General features: G+C 35.9%; 1 protein-coding gene across 1 annotated transcript in view; it reads right to left on the bottom strand.

Annotated features, from left to right (window-relative positions):
• Positions 1–7763: 7763 nt before the first annotated feature.
• Positions 7764–25646, bottom strand: part of SLC6A5 (solute carrier family 6 member 5) — a gene marked incomplete at its 5' end in the record, with an annotated part of 86023 nt that continues 68140 nt past the window's right edge. The window contains 3 exons of the mRNA XM_083357312.1: positions 7764–8035; positions 9341–9508; positions 13796–13896. Coding sequence (XP_083213438.1) covers positions 7880–8035; positions 9341–9508; positions 13796–13896 — 425 coding nt within the window. The 3' untranslated portion in view covers positions 7764–7879. The remainder of the gene's footprint in view (positions 8036–9340; positions 9509–13795; positions 13897–25646) is intronic.

Genomic DNA, 25646 nt, shown 5'->3' with positions numbered 1-25646 from the left:
ATTCCAATCATTAGGACTCTAACCATCTAATTGACATTTGGTTCTGCATCTGTGTATTATTATTTTTCCTTTGAAAGCACTGAGGAATTTATTTTCACTAGTTGGTGACCACTCATATTTTTCAACAAAACATGAATTTTACTTCATAAATAGTCACAGAGAGAGAAAAATGAAAGGAATATGCTTTGAAGCATTCAATACAGTCACAATCATTATTTTTTTAAACATTAGACATTTATTTAATTTATTTTTTTTTCTTTCCTGACCTTATAGATTAGAGGATAAATTCTAATTTGTAACATCAGAATATAATAGCCAAATATATAATACAATAAATTGCATTTGTACACATAATACAAAATTTGAGGTAGGGCCTCAAGGACAATGATATTTTTTTAATGAATAATGTATAATATATCATAGGCGCTATATAAGATATATGTATATATATGATACACATCCTTTGAAACATAAATGCTTTTTATTAGCTTATACATGGACAAAATATAACTTCCTGATTAGGGTACATATCTTTATCCATAGGCAGCAGTACCCCTATAGAATGCCTGTAAGTATTTATGACATTACGCAAGTAATTAAGAATTAACCTATTCCATGATAGGTCCACAATAAAGTGCCTAAAACTACAATCCTATATACTCTTACTTGGAAATAAGTCTCAATAAAGACAGTGAAACTTACTCCTGAGTAAATCAGCATAAGACTGGCCTGTAAAAGACACAAAGTACACTATATACTCTAGGTGATGGACAGCAATATATTCTAGTCAAATATTAATTTTATTCTTAATAATGAAATACACCTATAAGGCAAATGGTTACCTGAAGATGTATTTAAAACATGGTGGGCAAAATCATACTATTGCAAGCAATAAAATCTAGCCCAGCTTTCACATTTTAAATTCAACCTGTTGAAAATACAACACTCGCTCACTCTTTCTTTGGTTATTGGCTGCCTCATGGTAAAACGAAAGGCAGAAGCCATTATTACCATAAATACATTTTTTTCTCCACTCCTTCCTCTTTAGTCAAAGATGAAATGCTACATTCCAGGCCACTATGCAGAGTTTTAGTATATGCAAGAAGTTTAGCTACAGTTTTGGAGACAATAGAATCATGAACCAACTCAAAAGGACTTTTGAGGTGGCCAGCATATACCCATATACCCAGATCCTTGCATCTAAAACACACTACCTATGCTTTTGGCTTATGTTATTTCCATTCAAATAAATATCCCTTAAGAAAAACACATATTTTCAAGATATTTAGTAAGGCTGCAACTGTCACACCTTTGTTTTTAATCATTAATTAAACAAATTATTGATCATTCATTAAACAATTATTGCTGTCCATGATTACCCTTGATCTTGCACTCTGTGGTTCCAGTTTTTAACAAGTGTGCAAAGCTAACAGGCAAAGCATTCCCTTTCCCAGAAGGAAAACAGTTGGCTAATGCAAAAGGAATCAAACAAGCAATATATGAAGCTATTTTATACTAAGTCCAATCATTATTCAGTCCAGCTCAGAACTGTGTATACCAATTAGCAGCAGCAATTTACTGTGACTGATGGCAAGAGTTACAGTTTTCTGTCAAAAACACTTGCTAGGAACCATCTAACAAACACTACCACTGCACACCTGTTCTTACTTTCAGTGAGACCTATGTTGGGTTGGTATGTCCCATTCAAGTTACATATTAAAGGACAGAGGCTACTACAACAGCAACATCTGCTAGATTACCTTTCCCTAAAATAGAAAACCTGCAAAAGGTGCCATTTAATAAGAAAGGAAAATAAAAATAGCATCTGGATGAAAACAGCAGTAAAATCTAGCAAGAGATCACTATGAATTCTACAAGTGTGCATATATGCGAAATGGTATGGCAGAACAGTGTAGAGGCTAATCAATGCTAAAAGCTATTTCATTGCCACACACCCCTCCCACCATGATTGATGTGCAAAGCATCAATCCAATCAAGGCTGCAGAACTTGATAAAAAGAATAACTTGATCCAAATTAAACATTAGCCTAAACACATCCCAAATCATTTTGGTCAATAAAAATTCATTTAGTTAAACCCACTTTTCTTAAACAAAGTGCTTCTGGGTTAAACCAAAATACAGTATACAGGTAACTATAAGGAATTTGAAGGTGGAATATTTTTGCATTGATCTTCATTTTAATATATACATTAAGAATACTACATCTGATTCAATAAAAATTGACCTCATTCGGTTAGACAAATATGCCACAGAGACAGCTTACATTAAATTTCTAGACTTTTTCTAATTTTGTAAGATCAACAGTTATAGAAATAGATATGACACTTTTCTGCAATATGGCTTTTTATTTTACTCATATTAATTTTAAAAATTACATTTGCTAAAATATTTTATGATGTTCAGGATGTGCTCATAAAATATATGCATTTGCTACTAGACAATCCAAAGAGCTGTAAAATACACATTATTTGTTTTCTACAACCAACTTTTGTTGGGCAGATTAGAGGCATACTATATTCGATAAATTTAAAAATGAAATAGTTTTGTTCTCATTGAAATGGTCACAGTTGCCTGGCCTGATTTTCTTTCTTTTTCTAATTTTCTGATACTATGTCATAGGTGACTCGACATAAACTAATAATTAGGCTGTTCGTGTTGAACACCCTTGACTGAAGCTTCAAGTCAAAAGTGGTTTTGCCATCAAATTCAGTGGAAAAGTACTACTATTTGAACACCAGGAATAATTTAAAAGCAGTTATTTTTCTCTATACAATAAAGTTAGAGACTAATGTTTATATCAGGAGGCCCATTCCTTGGTCAAGCTAAAACTGCATGGTCCTGGTCCAGATCAGGAAAATGTTCTGTATATTTTAAAATAATTATGTAGATTTTTGTGGCATCAAGAGGTAATTTATAAAACATTTGTACAGAAATGGACTGTTTTAAAGACTGGCCTTTAAAATATTATACAGACAGGGTTCTTGTTTGCGAAAACCATATGCTTTATTGCTTCTACATCAAGAAGATGCAGCTTTTAATATCTTCCCTTTCTAGCATTAATTTTAATTATTGTCAATGTTTCTGCACATGGTTGACAACAAACCAAGCCATGAGCACTTTTTAGGTAATCAGGTGTGCTCTAAAACATGCCATGTGTATTTTCCTTTCAATGACATTCCCTTTCAAATTCATGCGTTATAAGAAAACCATCTGATCAACTTACTGAATAAGGAATCGACTTCCAGAAACTTATTTTAAATCATTTTAAAAAATGGGTTTATCTCTAGTTTGGCCTTGCATTGCTGTGATTTCATTTATGAGCAGCAATGAGATCGCACACCGAAACTCCTCTTTTCCTAACAGAAATGGAGTGGAGTTAAATCAACAAAATGGAACGGTTTGAGTCAAATCATTGGTCCATATACCTGGAAACTATTTATACAAACTGATAGCCAAACCCATTCATTCATTCACTTGATTTTATAAGCTGCCCAGTTTTCATGGACTCCATTTTTTAACCTAAAATTTCCAAGAGTTAAAAATTTGATTGGTAGCATGTAACATATGTGCTCTTGCTTGGAATATAGTTCTTCAACATTCTATGATATTGTTGCTTTCTTAAGTCCCAGGAAAATATGTTGGCTGCAAGGTTATTACTGTCACATTATGATTGTTGGGACACTAGCATTTACCTCTAGTAAAGTTTGAAGTAACATCTAATTGACTATGTTTCCCACTAACATATCATTGGGAGACATGGAAATGTTCTTTAATTAATATTTGTTTGATAATATTTTTACTGTTTTCTTTTGTAATAGTTTTGAATGTTCATTCTGAATGTTTTACCAAGTTTAAAATAACAGCAGGAAGATAATTAAGAAATATACAATGGGTGAATTTGATAAAAAAAATGAAGTCAGACTGAAAATGAAATATGCTAGTTTCTTCCACTATGTTATTTATTTAAGAAAAACCTATAATGGGTAATTATTCAGTTCCATATGCAACAGACTTTTTCCCCCAGCTACTAATGCCCACAGAAGCTAATTTTCCAGCTTATGTTTATGAAATTTTATTATGCCAAGAACAAGAGGTAGTTCTCAAAAACATAACTTGGACAAGAAATAAATCCCAGAGCAAATGCAAAATAGCAGTTTCCCACTGAATCATCTGGCAAAACTGCCCTCAGCACTAAATTTAGGCTGGTAAACTTGTGAAAAGGACTTAATGCTTCAAGCTACATGAGGATCAACAAAGAGCCTTAAAGGCACACGCCACATGCTGACAATCACCTATCCCAATGGTTCTCCACCTGTGGTCCACAGACCCCCTAGGTCAGGGGTGTCAAGCTGCCGGCCCACGGGCCAGATGCATCATAGTGAAACTGTGCCCACTCCATTGCCGGCTATGGCAAAAAAATTGCGATATGTTGCGACACATCACGTGATGTTGCAAGTTTGACACTCCTGCCCTAGGCGGAAATGATGTCATGACAGGGGGTTTGTAAAGGCTTGAAGAAATGTTATAATTTAAATCTTGAGTTAAGTCTTGGGGGGAGCATGGTCCATGGCCACAAAAGGTATTAAAAGTGGGGGGGTTCGTGGTGAAGAAAAGATTGAGAACCACTGACCTATCCCATGAACTTTCACACTTGTCCCCTCATTTCATTGGAACCTTTTTGATGAAAATCTCAGCAACTTGTGATACATAACATAAACAAGAAAAGGGTTAATAGATTTTTTTTAACAATCTATTTTATATTCCAACTAATGGCGATTTGTTTAATTGTGCTTCTACTTGGTGGCTCAATGATTGACAGTCATCCAATAGTGGGATGCCATTTACCCCACGGAAGAGACAGTTCAGCAAAAGGATTTTAGGTGACATTTTGGCCAGTCTTTATTACCTACTTTAACTGTCAAATATTTCCATGAAGTGCTTTAAACATGTTTTTAAAACTTTTTCACTAAAAATAGAGGAAAGTGCTGAACTTTGGCTGGAATACATTCCATTTTATATATTTAATATAAAATAAATATTTTTTGAGAAATATTTGTAAACTTACAACAAAATTTAGAGTCATTTTAGTTTTCTCTTTTTTATACATTAACCACCCACCCCAAGCAAGATGAAATCTGCCTATCTACAAACACAGATTTTAAACACAAGAGTTACCTGAGACCCTGTAATGTGAAGACAAATAGACAAAAGGAATTAAAAACAGTCCCCTGAAAGAAGTACAATTAGTTCAGCTCTTACAAACACAAGGAGTGGAGAAGCAAGCAAGCAGGCTAGTCTAGAATTCACCACCTCTACACTGGTTGCTAAGATATTTTATAGGGACATATAACAGCCCTAGAACATGCTACATGAACACTGATCACTTTTTAAAACCTCAGAGATGCATGTATAAAGTACAAGAGGATGCTGTAGGTTACAATTGTGCCAATTATTAAAGGCATGTTTATCTCCCCCGTGTCTACTGCATTTACCATGAACTGGTTTGCTTCGGTAGAGTTAATTGTTCTTGCAAAGCTCTCCTCTCAAACTACTCAATAGATTCAAATGATTGTGTAAATCAATACTTGTGCAGCACTGTATATACTGCAGGAAACTTCTATGGGCTATATTGCATGGAGAAATGCAATGCAGAGTTAACTGTGGAAAGAACGTCGTTGAGCTAAAGTCTTGCTCTTTCTTAAGTGAGAACGTTTCTTTTCCATTGCAACTTATAAAGATGTGAATATGGTGGGAGTGGATGAATAAAAATAAGGTGTGCACATCTCAAAATAGTTGTTTTTGAACAAGAATCTTGTGAAGTTATGTATTATATAGCATCATAACAACAACAACTATTACTAATACTACATTTACATAGAGTGGGGTCAGGGTTGAGCTATTTCCCTCACCCCTGTTGACTGAAAGAGAAGAATACATCAAAAGGCGGTATAAATAACTTTGTAAGAAAAGAGCAGGGGTAAATCACACAGCTGAACTACAGAGCTAAATATTCACAATTGTTTTGTACGTGGAAGCTTTTATATATATATATATATATATATATATATATATATATATATATATATATATATATATATATATATATATATATATATATATATATATATATATATATATATATATATTCTGCTATATCAATATAAAGTTAGGCACAAATTATATGATGGCTTCTTCAGAAGAAAAGGTTATAACTCAAAAAGTGAAGAAAGGAACAGAAATCAGTCTGGAACCAACCTGACATTACTACTTCTTCAGTTTTCCAAGAAAATCAAGACACAAACAATACTCGTAAATGAAGCATTTTTTTTAGGAAGAAAAGGATGGGGAAGGCTGAGTTCCTGAAATAAATAAAATAGTGCAAGGGTGCCCATCTGCCTCACCTTGATATTCTTGTTTTTAGCAGAGAAATACAGCTTTGTGATACGCGACACAAGTCAGTATGCTATGCTATGCTTTTCTTTTCTTTGTTTACTATATACAACTCTTTTAAAAAAATCCTGAAAGGGCCATTCATCTCTCCAAATCTATGCCAAACATCATCCTGTATGAGTGCATTATATTAAAAGGCTGCACGTGTTAAAAAGCAGCTCATTGATGCCAAAGTGACTAGCAGCCACTGAATGGAAGACATATTGGCAGAATCAGTGGGCCACATTCAACTCCTAGGGCACAATATTGAAGAACTCCATTCAGACTCAAGTGAAGCCCTTCTGCACTTAGATAGCGAGGTAGGAATCTAGTCTAGTTGTGTTCTGTTCTTAGCTGCATCCTCTCCTTTGTTTCATGCATCCAAATCCAACTTCACTTCTATGTGTGGCAAGCACAGTGATTTTAGAATAAGCTCCGAATGAGCATATATTTTGAGCTACAGTATTTTAAGTTGAAAACTCAGCTTGTTCAATAAGCAGATTTTTTACAGTGGAAAACACTGGCTTGAGGCACCAAGTTTCAGACCTGGCCAGGCTTGGCAGCAATAGGCCACTGGTCTGACAGGTCTACTATTACCTATAAATAGTTGCTAACACACATGTTCATTAAAATACAAGAATGATGGTATCTTGGGAAATACAGGTATGGAAAATGGATTTGTTCCGAATGTAGCCCAACTACTTGGTTGTCAGCATTAGACAATTTTGCATATACAGCAATCCGATTTAATGATTCCTAGATCTAATTTAATGTCCCTTAAAATTAATGAGCACAAATATGATAAACCCAGTCAGGAAAAGCTGGTCGTTTGCTTTGCCCTTGCTGTTTTTTTTTCATATCATATAATATGCAAAAGATACTTTTGTGCTAGGTTGGTTGATTGTTTTTTTAAGATCCCAAGAAGATAACAATCACAGGTGTACAACCCCCAATCAGTTAACAACCCAGTGCTGTTACAAAGTGGCCAATCCACTGGTTTGTTAGCTACACTGAAGCAATGTTCTCTGGGTGTCCATATGGTGTCTGCAATTGCATTATTGTATTCTACCCATGTGGCTGCAACAAACAAATCAAATTATGTAAATTAGCCCTAAGAGCAAAATTGGCCCAGCATTCACAAAACAATTTATCCTGCTGCAACATCTGTTACTCTTCTACAGTGAAGTATTCCTACCTGGCACCAATGGGTATGAAGAACAAAATCTAGTACTTAAAGTGGTCTATCTAGCATTTACTGTGAGCATGCAACAGTAAATCTTACTTCCTAAAAAACCACTTTCAGAGAAAGAAAGAAAGAAGAAAGAAAGAAAGAAAGAAAGAAAGAAAGAAAGAAAGAAAGAAAGAAAGAAAGAAAGAAAGAAAGAAAGAAAGAAAGAACTGTACAACATAGCCACAAGTAGGAGAATTACTAGGATTCCATTTCCAATTCAAAATCTTTTGGTGGCAGTTTAAGTCCAAGGGAAGATGTTCCCAGTGGGTCTATCATATTCTGATAACGTGCACCACGATGTTGAGCCAAAAATGGCCCCCAATCTGGTTGAGGAGAGCAGACCAACTTGAGCCTCTGGAAGGGAAGGGAGACTCAGTTACAAATACAGATCAGGATCAGCTGAAATTACTCATGTTAGTCTAGACAACAATATTAAAGTAACTGCAATACAGAGTTTGTTTAGCTCAAGTTCAATAAATAAAAACTCCATTTACTTATGTAGCCTTCACCATTGTCAGTTATCTCTCCATTAGAGTCACTAGTGACTAAGCTCAAATGCCATGGCCAATGTGCTCAATTGTTTAACCAAATCAACTGAGCAGTTGGTTCCTGCATCAAGATAATATGACTTCTGCTTAGCAAATTTCTCAAAAAAAAATATGCAGTGATGACCAGGAATGCAATAAACAGCAGGAAATGAAAAAAATATTTTAATTATCATACTACAATTTTATTTCTGTCTGCAGGCAGGAAACCAGGATATTTCTGCAGAGTTTGAGGCAATGAAAATCATGTTCATCTTGTCACTGAAATTGTGTTCAAGATATAATTTGGTACAAGTTATACAGAAAAAAAGAGAAAGAAAACATATTTATGACAGTATTAAAGGGAACAATTATATGTTTACTACCTATTAAAGGCAATTGAGTCTCCATACCAATTATTTTAATTCTTGCTTAATTACCACTTTGCAACTTATGCCTCCCCAATCAATTGTAATAAACCGAGAAGCTCAGGAAATATTCTACTGAAAATGAAATATGAACAAATTGTTTCAGATGGAGTCGGGGGAATTTTGCCTTATCTTGAACCTCACTGGAAGCCTATTTCTCCTATAAAAAATTAATAAAGTACTTTAAGGATAGAATGTTATTATAAATCAACTTTGGAAGTTTCTAGAATATTGCTCTTATCTTTGTTTGGGGTAATGTGAGAAGTCCTAAGCAAAATGCACAAACTGTGGTTCTTCTCTATATTACACATATTACAGTGTGCTCCTTATATCGGAACTATCTGCAGTATGAAATTTTCTGGATATTTCCAAGGATTTCTTAAAGGTATGTTAGAAGTATATTTTGCCCTCATCTGATTCCAACAGTCATCCTTTAGATCAGGCATGTCAAACTCGGAACGTCACATGACGTCGCACGATGTATTGCAACTTTTTCCCAATTGCTTGCAATGGGGTGGGGGTGGTTTCGGCATGACGGATCCAGCCCCCAGGCCGGCAGTTTGACATGCCTGCTTTAGATGCTGCTCATTCATCCAATGTCAACAATGATCAATAATAACCACAGATTAAAATTTGGAAACACATGATAGACCAATCCCATGCTAAATTCCAAAAAAAAGGAGGGGAATAGAGGACATAAGAGTTACCTCAATGAAGTTTCCAGGAGCTAAATGCATTTTTATCACAAACATAATAGGAATCCAGATAACAGAGCAAGCCAACATCAACCATCCTAATACCATTGACCAGCCTGGATAATGATAGGTCCCATAAGTCATTGGCTCCCACTTATAGAAGCTGAAGGAAAGGATGAACTAGAAAAGAAACACATGTGATTATAATCATGTTATGAAACAAACACACACAATTTCTATGAAATTATAAATGTGTGTCTAGATATATTACTTCATAACAACAAATGACTATGTATGATCAGATTTAAGGCAACATTGCCTACTATAAATATTACATAACTTAATGGAAAAAGTTAGATATATCTGAGGAAATGAAACCACATTATTATAGCTACAGTTTTTTAAAAAAGTTATTATACAGTCTATTGGCAGCATAGCTTAATGTAATTATCTTATTAATCCACTACATTTACAGTATAAAGAGCCACATGTTTGTATGTTGGTGCATAATTTGATATCCTCTGTGAACTGCCTACACATACAATAATTTAATGGAGATTTATCAAAGAGAACATATAAAAGTGACCGGCTTTACTTCAGGTTAACATGGATCAATTCAAACTGTAAGCTTAATTATTCCAATGTATCAAATATTAGTTTTATCAAATGTCTCAACCAAAAAGAAAAATGCAAAGGATTTTTAATGCATCTTCAGTAATCTCATATTTAGGCATGGAGCATATTTCATTGCTCCATAGCTAAATTGTATCCATCTTTTCCTCCTATGGAATAACAAGAACAATATCTTTAGATGAGGATTTATGCAAAAAAAAGGTTGAAAACTAAAGAGTTAAATGGAGCCACTGTTCCTCCCCACCCCATTTCTTTTGCTTAAATCCAATGATTGTTGTGTTGTATTTTTTAAAAAAAGAACTAAGGGAAAATACAAATAACACCTGCACATCAATGTTGTATTGCTAAGGAACACAAAGAAAAAAATTTGCAAGCATTTTAGAGGTATTCAGAAGAAAGTCTAAGCTACAGCTAAAGATGTTCTGTTTGGATCCTGAAATATAAAGCAGCTACCCTGTACTATGTTCCTGCAGAGAGTAGCACCTGGTGGGAAAATAACTAGCAATCTGGGACATAACAGGCAGGAGATTTGGATTAAGCTGAAGCTTCCTGACCCACTTGCACCCGTGTCAACTTGCAGCGACAGCAAGTCAGAAAAGAGCCAGCCATGGCTGGCACCAACAGCTAAACTGAATGGCAGAGATACATCTTTGCAGAACTTGGCAGATGACGGCCTATTTTCATTTTCCCCAATGCTGCCACAGGGCAATCTGTTCCTGCTACCACAGTGCACCTGCTCAGGAATAAAAAGAGAGAGAGAGAGAGAGAGATGTGTGTGTATGCATGATGAAAAGGAAAGAGTTTGTATTTCTGAAATGCTTAATTCCTAGAGTTATTCTTTATTCCCTGCAGCAAGCCAAATCCTTAGGTTGCGCGATGTGCTTAACACAGTTGTGTGACTTTCTAAAGCAATCCATGTAGAAATTATTTACTAAGTCAGACCAGTGGAATCTGGACTGTATTGCCGCAGAGGCCTGATCGTTTCTACAAATGGTGCTGGTTGCCGATGAACCATATATTAGCTGAAGGATCAGCACTTTTTTTCCCCCCAGAAGTCTCCATTCTTTTAACTAACAGGGATTGCCATGCTGAAACACAAGGCTTTAGTCTTCAACTGCACTGAGGTTTGGGCTTCAGTTATATCTGATAGGATTAAAGTAGGTTCCCAACAGCTGACTGATTTCTATGCATGAATGATAACAACACCCTTTCAAGTGTTGGCTTTGCCTTCTGAAGGTGTAAAAAAAAAAGATACATGTTACTATAAAATTTATGGATGTGGGAACAATGAGTCCTAAATCAGAAAATACATCATCTACTTGTTTTCCCCAAAATAAGACCAGGTCTTATATTAATTTTTGCTCCAAAAAATGCATTAAGGCTTATTTTCCAGTTAGGGCTTATATTTTGGGAAATGTAGTACTAAATGCATCTATCTGGCTGACAGTCTTAAGTGGGATTTATTTTGGGGATGTGGTTTACATTACAAGTGTCCTGAAAAATCATGCTAGGGCTTATTTTCCAGCTGGGTCTTTTTTTCAAGAAAACAAGGTAGTTGAGTAACTTTTTTCTCTAATACAAGGGTAAGAACAAACTGTTGTTTGTTTCTTATTTTATATCCTACTGGATTACAGCTGGGCAGAATCACACTCACACATGGATTACCCACCTTTCAAATTTCAATTTTGGATCTAGCAATACTTTTAGGGATCCCTAACCATTTAACCTTGAAATCCTAAGCAGATGTGTAGAGACTAAAGACAATTCTGCTTGGAGCAGAAGAGGAACAAAGAATGCAATACGGATACAAAGCTTGTCCTATGATTTTTAAAAAGTGGGCAAAGTTCCCATGCCATAATGTGACGATTTGAGATTCTAGTCAGGGATTCAGGCATATTAAAAAAAAATCCCTTTTTCTTTCTTCCTAAACTGTTAGTGGTATTTACCAACGATGAGATACATGTATACTATCGAAACTCTTATGACAAAAATACAATAGATGTAATTGCATACAAAACAATGCATAAATAAATAAATGCATAAAACTGTATGCTGACTTTTAAACAAAGGAATACAAATTAATGCAAACCCAAGTCAAAGGAAAAAAATTAAAAATTGAAACAAATTTGTCTTTATTCTAACTCAAGATCTGTTTTCTTTTAAAAGTGGAGTTGCTGCAACAGAGTGACACCTAGTGGTACTGGGAATTAGCTGTTCCTAAATTCTCCTGGATGTCTGTGTTTTCCTTTAGAATAAATTAGTTTTGATCTGAAAAGGAAAACCATGTTTACTAGAACAATTTTGTCACAATTGCTCACCTTCAATAAATGAATTTGAGCATGGAACAACTGTTGTTCTAAAGAGTAATGAACACTTCGCAAGAGATAGCACTACCCACTCATGAATATATGATTTTAAAAATTGTAATTTTAGTGCTACACTGAACGGAGCTTTATGCTTTTTCTATTTTAAAAAAGCATGTAAAGAAGCAGCTTATTTTGAGAACTCCTCCAATTATCTGCCATAACAATGAGATACACATGACTTTTCAGCTGCAGTGCATTCCAAGCATAATAATGGTTTGGAATAGACTGTGGCTTCACAGTGGTTATACCGTACCATATTTGTTTCTAGACTAACGACATCATTTTGAGACAACATATGCAGTAATCTTTGGTTTCTTTTAACCATGGTGTTACTAAATGAGCCATATGGCTTGGTTGACATATAGTGCTAAGCAATTATAGGCTAATTCACCAAAACCACATCGCATTATGGCTTACTGTTAAGCATACAGTAAGCCCAAGCACTGTTTTCATGCACCAGATTTGTACTAATTATTCATGGGCAATTTGATTTTGTCAAGACAATTTAAAAAGAACATCTGAGCAATATCCTGTGCCGTCAATACAAGCCTGAGGTCAACTGCACAATCTTAGCCTTCTCTATCCAAACCAAATGACTATTATATGGGAAAATATCCCCACCCAAATGATTCTGGCATACATATTTCTGTCATATTAACATGCACTATAACCATTAAGCAGTTCCCACATGGCTATTTAAAAGAAGGACATAAAAGCATCCATTAATTGGAAGTGTACTATAAAAATATGCAAGATTTTCACAATGACACTAGAAAAAATTACTATAGAAAGCAAATATTTCTAAATGTATGAAATTGCAATGGGAGCGATATTTTATTGTGTGTGTACATACATATATGTATACACCTGCACACACTATAAAGGTTTGCTTAATTCATATTTATGCAAAATATAATCTAATTTACCCAGGGGGGAGAATTCTGGTTACAGTCCACTAAAATTTCTTTTGCTTGGATGCCAAAGATAATAATAGAAGATGCTATGCAGACACAGAATAGTTCATTTCAGCACATTTCAATAGGGCTTTTAATGGAGAGTTTGCTGGCATCTAATTAACCTCTACCAGCATAGTGCTAGATAAGAATTGAATAGATTATTTATGCATATCTAGTATGAGATCACGGAAGCCAAGGATCAACCTTAAAATGAAAAAATAACATCCAGTGAAGAATGTTCATGCTGAGATATATTCCGGTGCTTAAAATTTACATAAATGTAATTCTAGTGTTTAAATACACCTTAGAAGTCAGTATTTTACCTTCATGATTGTTGCTTCTATAAAAACCAAATTTAACCTAATGCGGTATATGTTTTGGGCATTAACAGAACCCAAAGTGAAAAACTACCCAGACCACCTAGAGTTTTTATAATTTTATGGCATATAAATACTGGAAATAAATAAACAAGACAATCTTCCCCTTTTAATCCCTGCTCCTTGAGTTCTTACTGTTAAAATAGTTGGGGTCACAAAAGCCCAACAGACCCTCCAGAATTTATTTGGCTGGAATCCAATCATCATTTCAATGTCTTCACAAAATCTTTGCAAGCCTGTAAAATAAACATATGTAAATCCAAATGCAAAAGAGATTGAGCCACAATTAATATCTCTGGCAATCCCTCTTGTGTCTAATTATAGAACGAACAGGCACACTGATTTGTCAGTCTAGCTCTTCAAGACATATATTAACAATATCTATAATATTGATTGCTCATATGGGAAACCACACTAATAGATGAATTACAAAGTTACATTTTATATAAACATTAACTTAATATGTTGCAATATAAAGATTAAAATGAACACAACCTGTGATCCACAGCAACATATACTTAAGATTCTTATTTTTATTCTGAAGCATTTTTTTAACCAAGGAAGATATATGAATATTTAGAAACTTGAGTTGAGGTTCTCGCTTTCAGAATGCTGAAATTGCTTTCTTGAAAGCAAATCAAGCCATATTTTTTAAATATAATTCTTTTCTATTTGATTTAGTAAAATCTGAAATAATGTTCACAGCTAATATTTCTTTTCATCACTAGTTGACTTTTTTTTAAAAAAAATCCCCTTAGATCAGGGGTGTCAATGTGCCAGCCCGTGGGCTGGATGCGTCATGCGGAAGCCGTGCTCATCCCAGCTCCGGCAAGGGGAAAAAAGTTGTGATACATCGCGACACATCATGTGACATGGCAAGTTTGACACTCCTTAGATAAACAAAAAAAAATTCATTTTTGCTATTGGATTCTATTATTTTAGGTATTTATGCAACACACAATAAAAAAGCTGTATGTGTTCAAATCTCAAGAATTAAAGGGGATTTAAGAATATTTTGGGTAGAAAGCTTTGAATTCTCCAATAAGGAAAAGAAATCCAGGCCTGAAATTTAACTTTGAAATTGTTCAACAATAATACAACATTATTGTAAATGTAACATAAAATACCACGAACAAATCCAGATAGTTTTCCATTAGCAACAGAATTGTTTCTTTTGATGGCAATAATGTAGACAGGGCCATCATTTCCACATTATTTCAGTCCATTACTTCTTTTGATTGCTAAGGCCTTTGCAAGACTTTCACATTATCTAGTTTGTTGCACCAGTTTTACGCACGCAGCAGGTATATTTTGCCTTAATGGAAAAAAGGGACTAATATTGAATTGGTACAGCTTCCTTTTCAGGCTTTCAATTCAGCAGCACAAATAACATTTTGCCCCAGCCAGTGATGGTTGGAGCTGTGTGACTTCCTTTTCTTTGGCCTGTCACCACCATTCTTCACATCTGTTTATCACTAAGTAAGCTCAGTAGCAAAGGCTTTCTAATAGAAACTCACATAACACCGGATCACTGCAACAGACATTAATTATTCACTCCCAAAGTACAAAACGTCCCACCTCAAAGACAAAAACAAAATGTGTGACTTTTCTTCTGGGGAGAGGGTGACAGAACAAGGCTGACTCTGTTGCTCTAAATATGTTTCAGATGTATAAGTTTACTCAAGCATGAAATCTCAGCCTTGCTAGCTATACACCACCTTCTGTTACCTTCTGTTACCACAGCAGCATTCTACCTCCTCCATTGTAGTAGGCGGAAAGTTTATAATGTAAAGGAAGATGGAAAGAAAGAAAGAAAGAAAGAAAGAAAGAAAGAAAGAAAGAAAGAAAGAAAGAAAGAAAGAAAGAAAGAAAGAAAGAAAGAAAGAAGAAGGAAGGAAGGAAGGAAGGAAGGAAGGAAGGAAGGAAGGAAGGAAGGAAGGAAGGAAGGAAGGAAGGAAGGAAGTTTGTGTGTCAGTGTGTATGCATGTGCACATATATATTTCTCATCCCTGAACAATGCAGTGACCATTAATTTGATTTCCCTTTTAGATGAAGATAAATGTTCTTCATACAATCATGATGTCTAAGACATTCTAGTAAGGGCTTTATTACAGAATATCAAAAGCCAAACAGGTTCAGAGTATCAAATGTCAATCCTTTCTCCAATAGTTACAAGATAACAATAATATATTTAGTAATCATTTCCCTTTTTTAAGGGTTCTAAAAGCTTGCTGCCTAATGAGCTTACTGTATGGATTCTCCCAGATTAAAAGTAACTAAAAAGTTTGCAAGTAAGAATTCAAGGACACAGCTCTTGATAAAATAGATACCAGGAAAGAAGTCAGTACGAAAAAAAACAAACTGTAAAATTAAAGCCTTTTTTGTGGATTCAAGGTTCAAACCATATGTCTCTTTTCACCATCTTTGTATTCTAAACAGAGGCCTTTGTTTTACAGCAGCAGGAATGTCTTAATCTATGCATTCTTCTCCTTCATGGATTACTGCCTTGTCGTGGTGAAGGGGCTTGCGTAATTCAATGAAGCTATGAGCTATGCCGTGCAGGGCCACCCAAGACGGACAGGTCATAGCAGAGAGTTCTGACAAAACGTGATCCACTGGAGAAGGAAATGGCAACCCACTCCAGTATCTTTGCCATGAAAACCCTATGGACAGTACCAAAAGGCAAAATGATATGACGCTGGAAGATGAGCCCCTCAGGTCGGAAGGCGTCCAATATGCTACTGGGGAAGAGCAGAGGGCTAGTACTAGTAGCACCAGAAAGAATGATGCGAGTGGGCCAAAGCCGAAAGTTCGCTCAGCTGTGGATGTGTCTGGTGGTGAAAGGAAAGTCCGACACTGTAAAGATTTTTTCTCCATAGGAACCTGGAATGTAAGATCCATGAATCAAGGAAAGCTGGATTTAATTTAATTTAATAATTTAATTTGTATACTGCCCTTCTCCCGAAGGACTCAGGGCGGTGAACAGGGCAATACACAATAAAAATAGAATACAAAAATTAAAAAGCCATTAAACATTATGCCCATAAAATTAATACATATTAAAATTAAAACTATTTATAAAAACCCAACCCCATCCCGTCAGACCAGGCCAGCTTGTTTTAAAAAGAAAGTTTTGAGATCGCGCCGGAAGGAGCGAAGGTCGGGGGCCATCCGGAGCTCAACCGGTAAGCGGTTCCAAAGGTCTGGCGCGCCCACAGAGAACGCTCTCCCCCTGGGGGTCACCGATGTGGTCAAATAAGAGATGACAAGACTGAACATCGACATCTTAGGTATCAGCGAATTAAAATGGACAGGAATGAGTGAATTTAATTCAGATGACCATCAGGTATACTACTGCGGGCAAGAATCCCTCAGAAGAAATGGAGTAGCCTTCCTAGTCAATAAAAGAGTAGGAAAAGCAATACTGGGATACAATCCTCAAAATGACAGAATGATCTCAGTTCGAATCCAAGGCAAACCATTCAATATCACAGTAGTCTAAGTCTATGCCCCAAAGATACACCCAATTGAATACAGAATTCCAGAGAATAGCTAGAAGAGATAAGAATGCCTTCTTAAATAAACAGTGCAAAGAAATAGAAAAAAACAATAGAATAGGGAGGACCAGAGATCTTTTCAAGAAAATTGGAGAGATAAAGGGAACGTTTAATGCAAAAATGGGCATGATAAAGGACCAAAATGGCAGGGACCTAACAGAGGCAGAAGAGATTAAGAAGAGATGGCAAAATTACACAGAAGAACTATACAAGAATGAGCTTAATGTCCCTGATAATCACAATGAGGTGGTCACTGACCTTGAGCCAGACATCCTAGAATGTGAAGTGAAGTGGGCCTTAGAAAACCTGAGCAACAACAAAGCTAGCGGAGGTGACAGTATTCCAGCTGAGCTATTCAAAATCTTAAAAGATGATGCAGTAAAAGTGCTAGACTCAATTTGCCAGCAAATTTGGAAAACTCAACAGTGGCCACAGGATTGGAAAAGATCAGTTTACATTCCAATTCCAAAGAAAGACAGTGCCAAAGAATGTTCAAACTATCGCACCATTGCACTCATTTCACATGCTAAGTAAAGTTATGCTTAAAATCCTACAAGCTAGACTCCAGCAGTATGTGGATCGAGAACTACCAGAAGTACAGGCAGGATTTCGAAGAGGCAGAGGAACTAGAGATCAAATTGCCAACATACACTGGATCATGGAGAAAGCTAGAGAGTTCCAGAAAAACATCTACTTTTGTTTCATTGACTATGCTAAAGCCTTTGATTGTGTAGATCATAACAAACTGTGGCAAGTTCTTAAAGAGATGGGCGTACCAGACCATCTTATTTGTCTCTTGAGAAACCTATATGTGGGCCAAGAAGCAACAGTGAGAACGGGACACGGAACCACTGATTGGTTCAAAATTGGGAAAGGAGTCCGGCAAGGCTGTATACTGTCGCCTTGCCTATTTAACTTATATGCAGAGCACATCATGAGAAAGGCAGGGCTAGATGAATCAAAAGTTGGAATTAAGATTGCCAGAAGAAACATCAACAACCTAAGATATGCAGATGATACCACTCTAATGGCAGAAAGTGAAGAGGAACTAAAGAGCCTCTTGTTGTGAGTGAAGAAGGAGAGTGCAAAACTTGGGTTGAAACTAAACATTAAGAAAACCAAGATCATGGCATCTGGCCCTCTCAATTCCTGGCAAATAGATGGGGAAGAAATGGAGGTAGTGACAGATTTTATTTTCCTGGGCTCCAAGATCACTGCAGATGGGGACTGTAGCCAAGAAATTAAAAGACACTTGCTCCTTGGGAGGAAAGCCATGGCAAATCTAGATAGCACACTAAAAAGCAGAGACATCACCCTGTCAACAAAAGTGTGTATAGTCAAGGCTATGGTCTTCCCAGTTGCAATGTATGACATGAAAGTTGGACCATAAGAAAGGCTGAGCGCCAAAGAATTGAGGCCTTTGAGCTATGGTGCTGGAGAAGATTCCTGCGAGTCCCTTGGACTGCAAGGCGATCAAACGGGTCAGTCCTAGAGGAGATCAACCCTGACTGCTCTTTAGAAGGCCAGATCCTGAAGCTAAAACTCAAATACTTTGGCCACCTAATGAGAAGGAAGGACTCACTGGAGAAGAGGCTAATGCTGGGAAATATTGAGGGCAAAAGAAGAAGGGGATGACAGAGAATGAGGTGGCTGGATGCAGTCACTGAAGCAGTAGGTGTGAGCTTAAATGGACTCCAGAAGATGGTAGAGGACAGGAAGGCCTGGAGGAACATTGTCCATGGGGTCGTGATGGGTCGGACACGACTTCGCAGCTAAAAACAACAACAACAATGCATTCTTAATGTATAGGTTAGCTCACTGTTAGCAGATAAGTTGGCTCATTGTTAGCAGATAGTTTCCTTCAGCACCACAACCTGAGATATCATTTTTCATATTTGCATCATCAGAAATTGAGAAGTATCAGAGGTCCTATTATTTTAAAGTCCTAAAAACACCTCACGTAAAGTGAGTTTTTAGTTCTCTTTTCTAACAGCCTGGATTGTTGTGAGTACAATAAATCTTCACAAACCTGTTTGCCGGACCCTGGACACAAAATACTTTTTTTGTGGTTCAGACTTTTGCCCATATTTTATAGACACTGTCTGTTAATTAATTAAAGAATTTGTGGATTAAATCAAGATTTTACTGCAATCGGGGCATTTACAGCAGTTATATAATTATGCAAACGATGTAAATTCAGATTTAACCAATATTCAGATTTAACAGACATTCTCCCCTAAACAGCCCATTAAAGTTTTACTGTTTATATAGCTTTTGGCATATAATTGTGCCAAAAATCACATCTATTCACACTTTCTTCTAGTGAATTAAAAAATAAAATGTCCAAGCTTAGTGTGCTAATGCTTATATAAAAACTAACCCTGCTAATGACAAGGTAATTTAGCACCACTTTAAGAAGCAGCAACAAATATGGTATTTAAATTTTGTCTATAAATTGAAATATCACCCTAAATGAATGTACATCTTTTTTTTAACGGCTGTGCTTTGCTTCCTCATGGAGCAAATGTTCTGATAATTTTAAATTATTGTTTTAAATTGTTGTATTGTTGTGTTCTTGTTTCTTTGAATTACCTTGTCACCACTGCTCTTCTGCACCACTTGATTCTTTTAAGTTTGAAATGGTTTAAACATATTACAAATGAATAAAAATATTAAATGTTGATGAGCTACTTCCAGATAGTAGTTTTGCAGGGCTATTCTTCATGTACTGATGGGCCCCTATTTATGACAATTCCCACAATCCCATTATAGGACCAAGTATAAGTTCTGAGAGTAAGGAAACAAATCGGCTTCTGTGAATGGGGATGGAGGAGTAAGATTGAACTTTAAGGGAATTGTGTGAAGGGGTTTTCGTTTATTTGTTTGGTGCAGGAACAGGATATCTCTCACTTTTGGACAACAGCAACGTTAAAATAGCCTAACCATTCAAAATAAAACTATAAAACAGAAACAGCAGTTAACATAAGCGTACAATTTGTTAGGCACAAGGAATCAAGAACTAAGATTGTTCAAATAAATGTAAGTTTAATCCATGCTACCTCACTATGAGACTCTGGACAGTCAAGGCAAATTGGTGGTACGTAAAAATCAGTGGACTTCAGGGGGGCTGGACTTAGATCACTTGTGGGCGCAAAGGGACCCCCAAACTGAGCCTGGTCATCTCCTATACAATTCTCATTTTCTCTTCTTTGGCTATTCCAAACAAACTACACTACCCGAACATTCTTGGAACTCTCAGTAATGTCTGAAATAAACCTAGTTTTACGAATGAAGGCAAATCTAGTCTTGATTATCCTCTTAGAAAGTAGAAAGGGGAATAGTTTTAATTTAAATTCCAGTTTATTAATTTGACTTATGGACTGTTTAGGTCTACTGTTACAAGGACTCTGCATCCCAGTCATTCATTTTTCATTTAATAAATGAAAAATGTATAGAAACAAATATATAAAGTACATGAAATGGATATAATGCTTTTCTGAAAAATTGTAACATGGAATTAACTATCTTTCAAAAGACAAAGTTTAAAAAAATCTAATTTAAAAACTGAAGAGAAATGTAATTTATCATAAAAGCCCTTGCCAGATACAATAACAATATGCCTACTTGTTTTAACTGCTCAAAGAAAGGTGTTACCTAAATGTTAAAGGAGTTAATTCTCTAAGTTGAAACCCATAGCATATCAAATTGAAAGGCATATTTGGAAAAAGAGAGAAAACCCAAAACAAATTAGAATGAAGGTGTAAATGGCATCTGCCAAGATCTGGGCTGCTTTTACAAAAGGTTAGTCTAGAGTATATCACTTCAGAATTTTCTTAATGTGCTACTGCAAAGAGAACCACTGTAAAATCAAAGTCTGCTCAATTTTGCAAAGTGGGAAGTTTTTTTTAAAAAAAACTTTGTAATATAGGGCCTTGTTGCAGCAATACTGTACTTTCAATCCTGACTCATTCAGAACTTACTGAAATGGAAGTGCAATATTATTATCATAGCTATTACTATTATTATTATTATTATTATTATTATTATTATTATTATTATTATTATTATTATTCATTGCACAGTCAGCCAGATGTTTGAATTTGGCATGACTTGATTTGGCATTTTTGTCTACCTATTAAGTCCTTACCAAGGACCTGGGATAGGCAGATGTGGATGTTTGATGGTATTACAACTATCGTCGCAGGATGGAAGCAGTTCCTAGTAAGGCTGCCTTTTGCAATTGACTAATGGCAAATTTATCAATGCCAATGGTGTTCAAGTGGTGCTCCAGTTGTTTTGGGATTGCACCCTATTATTATTATTATTATTATTATTATTATTATTATTATTATTATTATTATTATGGCTTTTTTCTCATAGAACGCTCAGAACGGCGTTTTGGCACCTTCTTTTTGCAAAAAAAAAAAAAAGCTCCCTCTATTGGCTTTAGACAATCTTGGCTCTTTTTTATGACTCATGGACTTCAACTCCCAGAAATCCTGAGCCAGCCACACTGAGGGGAAAGAGGGAGGTTTCCAAGCTGAGCCATGCTGGCTCAGGAATTCTCATCATCATCATCCTAAACAACTCTTTTCTGAGATTAATCCTCTTCAAGGTGGAGCAGGTGTAAATTGTTCCTGGATCCAAAGGCACTCTCAGACTACATCATTTTGGAGAGAATCTCATCTTTCAGATCATGATCCCCTTACGATGATGACCTTCATCTTATGAAGATACCAAAAAGAGCCAATGCAATTCTACATTGCATTAACAGAGGGACAGAATCAAGATCATGTGAAATGTTAATATCACTTTATAATGCCTTGGTAAGACCACACATGGAATTCTGCATCCAGTTTTGGTCACCACAATGCAAAAAAGATGTTGAGACTCTAGAAAAAGTACAGAGAAGAGCAACAAAGATGATTAGGGGACTGGAGGCTAAAACATATAAAGAACAGTTGCTGGAATTGGGTATGTCTAGTGTCAACATTGTGACAATGGATGTTCCCGCTCTGACAACTGAGGGAAATTGCAGCCATTTTTATTCTGCTTACAGCTTGATTTTTCTGTTGTTTAGAAATCAGATGTAGAAGGGGGGATGGGTTAAATGCTTGAGCTCAACTAGCCATAACAATAATGCAGCTTTGTGGAAACTCAAGGACACAAACCGATAACGTATTGGTGGGCTGAGGAGCAGGAGAGGAAGCCTGTGCTTCACGCTAATTGGAGAATGTGATTTATGACTGCTTCATGGGGGTGGGAATTGCAATTTGTTACTTTGTATCTGGGGGAAGGGAATTTAGTTTTGGGTTCAAGTATGTAGTGCCGATATTTGTTTCCTGAGTAAACTATTCTTTAAGGAAGAATTCTTGCCTTGAAATTCTTTAATCGGTTCCATCTATCAGAACCATGACATCTAGTTCAATGAAGAGAAGGACTAGGGGTGGCATGATAGCAGTGTTCCGATATATCAGAGGTTGCCACAAAGAAGAGGGAGTCAAGCTATTCTCCAAAGCACCTGAAGGCAGGACAAGAAGCAACGAATGGAAAGTAATCAAAGAGAGAAGCAACCTAGAACTGTGGAAAAATTTCCTGACTGTTAGAACAATTAATCAGTTGAGTGACTTTCCTCCAGAAGTTGTGAATGCTCTGACACTGGAAGCTTTCCTGCATGAGCAGGATTTGATGCTAAGTCCCTTCCAACTCTATTAATATTCTGTTACTATTCTATTATTTGGATTTAGATTTTGTTTGCAGACATTTACAGTAGGAAGATAAGGCAAGAGCAGAGATGTGGAGAAAGAGATGTGGGTGTCATCAGTATATTGATAACACTTTACACTAGACTACTTATCAGAATAGTTGCTATCTTAACCTTCTTGACTGTCATTTTACTTAGTGCTATCCCCTTAACCATTACATATTATTGAAAAAATATTGCTGTTTCAGAGAAATGACAGAGATTTTAAAGACAACTGCAAGCTGTGATGCAGTCATTCTTCCTAATTTCATCTTCAGTTAAAGTGAAATTGCAGGTATTTATTTTAGAAACCAACACAATCTTTTAGGATGGGAATGAAGATAAAAATATATATGGGTACATTCAGTTAAGAGTGCTTCACTCAAATCCCTTTCAATTCCTTAAAAACTATTACAACATGCAGATTGATGTTATGTAACTTAGTTCTATGAGTTTGGCATTAATGTTCATTTATTATTTGAATTTGCTTATACCCTACTACATTCTCTTGATTTTTTTCAATGCTGAATTACAACATTTTTGTCCTTAAATTTTGCTTGCCACCTTGGGTGGGAATTGTTCCAGAATGTTTGTTTTATAAATAAGCAAATCAATCAGCTGTTGAGAACAACAATCATAAAGGGATAATAAATACGTGATCATAACAACTGATATTTCGTTTGATATCATCTGTACTTCTGTTAAGAATAACCTTATTCTGTTAGGTAGAATTTGTTGTACTTCTGCCACTCTGTGGTCAAAATCAGAATAGCACAAAAATTTCAAATTTTATGGAGACTAACTCAAACACATTTTCTTTAGCTTTATCTGTTTTAATGTGCTGCCTTCTATTAAACTGTAAGCATTTTTTTTGTAATATACTGTTTAACCATTGTTGTCCATGAACATTGTTTTCATGAACCAAATTGAAAAGGCAAGCAACAAGAGGTATTATTGTCTGCCATGTGAGTCTTCCCAGAAGCAACTAAAGAACTAAACAGGATTTCCCTTCAGATATGTTGAACTTCAAGTTCTATAACAGCACGCTGGCTGAGGAATTCTGGGAGTTGAAGTCCACAAGTCATAAAAGGGCCAAGTTTGAAGACCCCTGTTCTATAATTTCGAGACAGCATTGTTCTAGCTGGCTAGAAATTAAAAAGCAGTATAATGTAATCTAAAATACCCCAAAGGCTTTATGTCAGAAAAAGTACACCTTGATCAAAGACACTATTACTCTTATGTTTCCAATTAAAATACAGTTCAATACCCTTAAAAGGAATACATGCTTAATAATTTTGTTACTATTTAATTAATATTCTATCCTGTTTTCCATCAAGGAATTCAAGGTAATATACATAACTCACCCTCTGCTCCCAGTTTTTCTCCACAAGTCAAAGAGTAAGCAGAAAATACTTAGGATTTCCCAGTGAACTTCCAACAACATAAGGTTAAACCTTAGTCTCCCCAATACTAATCTAACACCAAAACACCAACTGGCTGAATGATTATGAGCACCATGGAAGGCACAGCATACAGTATGCTTTCCTGCATTAGATACTACAATAATTTGGATGGTCATTCAAGAGACCTTGTCCAGAATCCAAGTGTCGTTTAATCCCAAGCTTTGATGATGAAGGAGTCAAGTGTGCTAAGGAAATTGCAAAAAAAAAAAAAAGCTGAATGAATCCTTTGCTTCTGCCTACATAGGAGCAAAATTGGGTGAGATTTTCAGGAAGAGAATCAGATGAACTGAGCTATAGTACAATGGTAACAAGAAAAGTAGTGCTATATTGACAAACTAAACATCAACATGTAAGGTTGAGAGCATCCAGGGCTTTTTTTCTCACAGAACGCTCAGAACAGAGTTCCGGCACCTTTTTTGGATAGAACCTTGTAGGGTAGGCAGGGCAGGTTGTATGACATGTGTGAGTTCTGGCACCTTTTTCTTTTACAAAAAAAAGCACTGAGAGCATCTATTCATGGATTAAAAGCTGAGTCCATAAACTTTCTAATCAAAATATGCAACTTGTCTCCTGTGCAGTGGAGAAGTGGAAGATGGCCAATGAAACTCCAATTTTAACGGTTGGATTAATTCAAGAAAATCATTGAGATTATTGGATATTAGCCTTGATGTCACTGTGACTATCTCTGAAGGCCTTCTACTGGGGCTTCTTTGTGCAATTGTTTGGCCACTATGACAACAGACTGCTGGGCAAGATGAACCTATTCTCTTACGTTCTTAACCTACTTAGCTTCTGAGCTCAGATACAACCAGTCAGAGGTTGCCTCAAGTTGAGACTGGTAAAGCAACTTTTTATATGCCATGTGATAAAAATAATGAAAGAAGAGAGGAAAGATCAAATAGGACATTACAAACTTTTAATCTAACTGAACCTGTATGTGAGAGTCAGATGGAATAAGTGAAAAGTAACATTTGAAAAGGGTAACAAAGCCAAAGAAACGTATACTCTTTAGAGTGAGGGAAGAATTAAAAATTAGAAAAAGTCAGAGGGTAAAAGCTGAAGTCGAAAAAGTTTGAGGGGAGTGGAGTTATGCTGGGATCTCTCAGTTTCTACTCTGAACCTCTAATTTCTTTGTGGAACTTGCAGTAGTGCTGCATAGGGCTTGATCTTTTTTCAGTGAAAGGGAGAAAAATAAGGTGTTCCTGAACCATTTGATTCTTTCC

Source organism: Vipera ursinii (genome assembly GCF_947247035.1).
Source record: "Vipera ursinii genome assembly, chromosome: 1".
Taxonomy (NCBI): domain Eukaryota; kingdom Metazoa; phylum Chordata; class Lepidosauria; order Squamata; family Viperidae; genus Vipera; species Vipera ursinii.
This window is presented reverse-complemented; position numbering and strand designations above follow the sequence as displayed.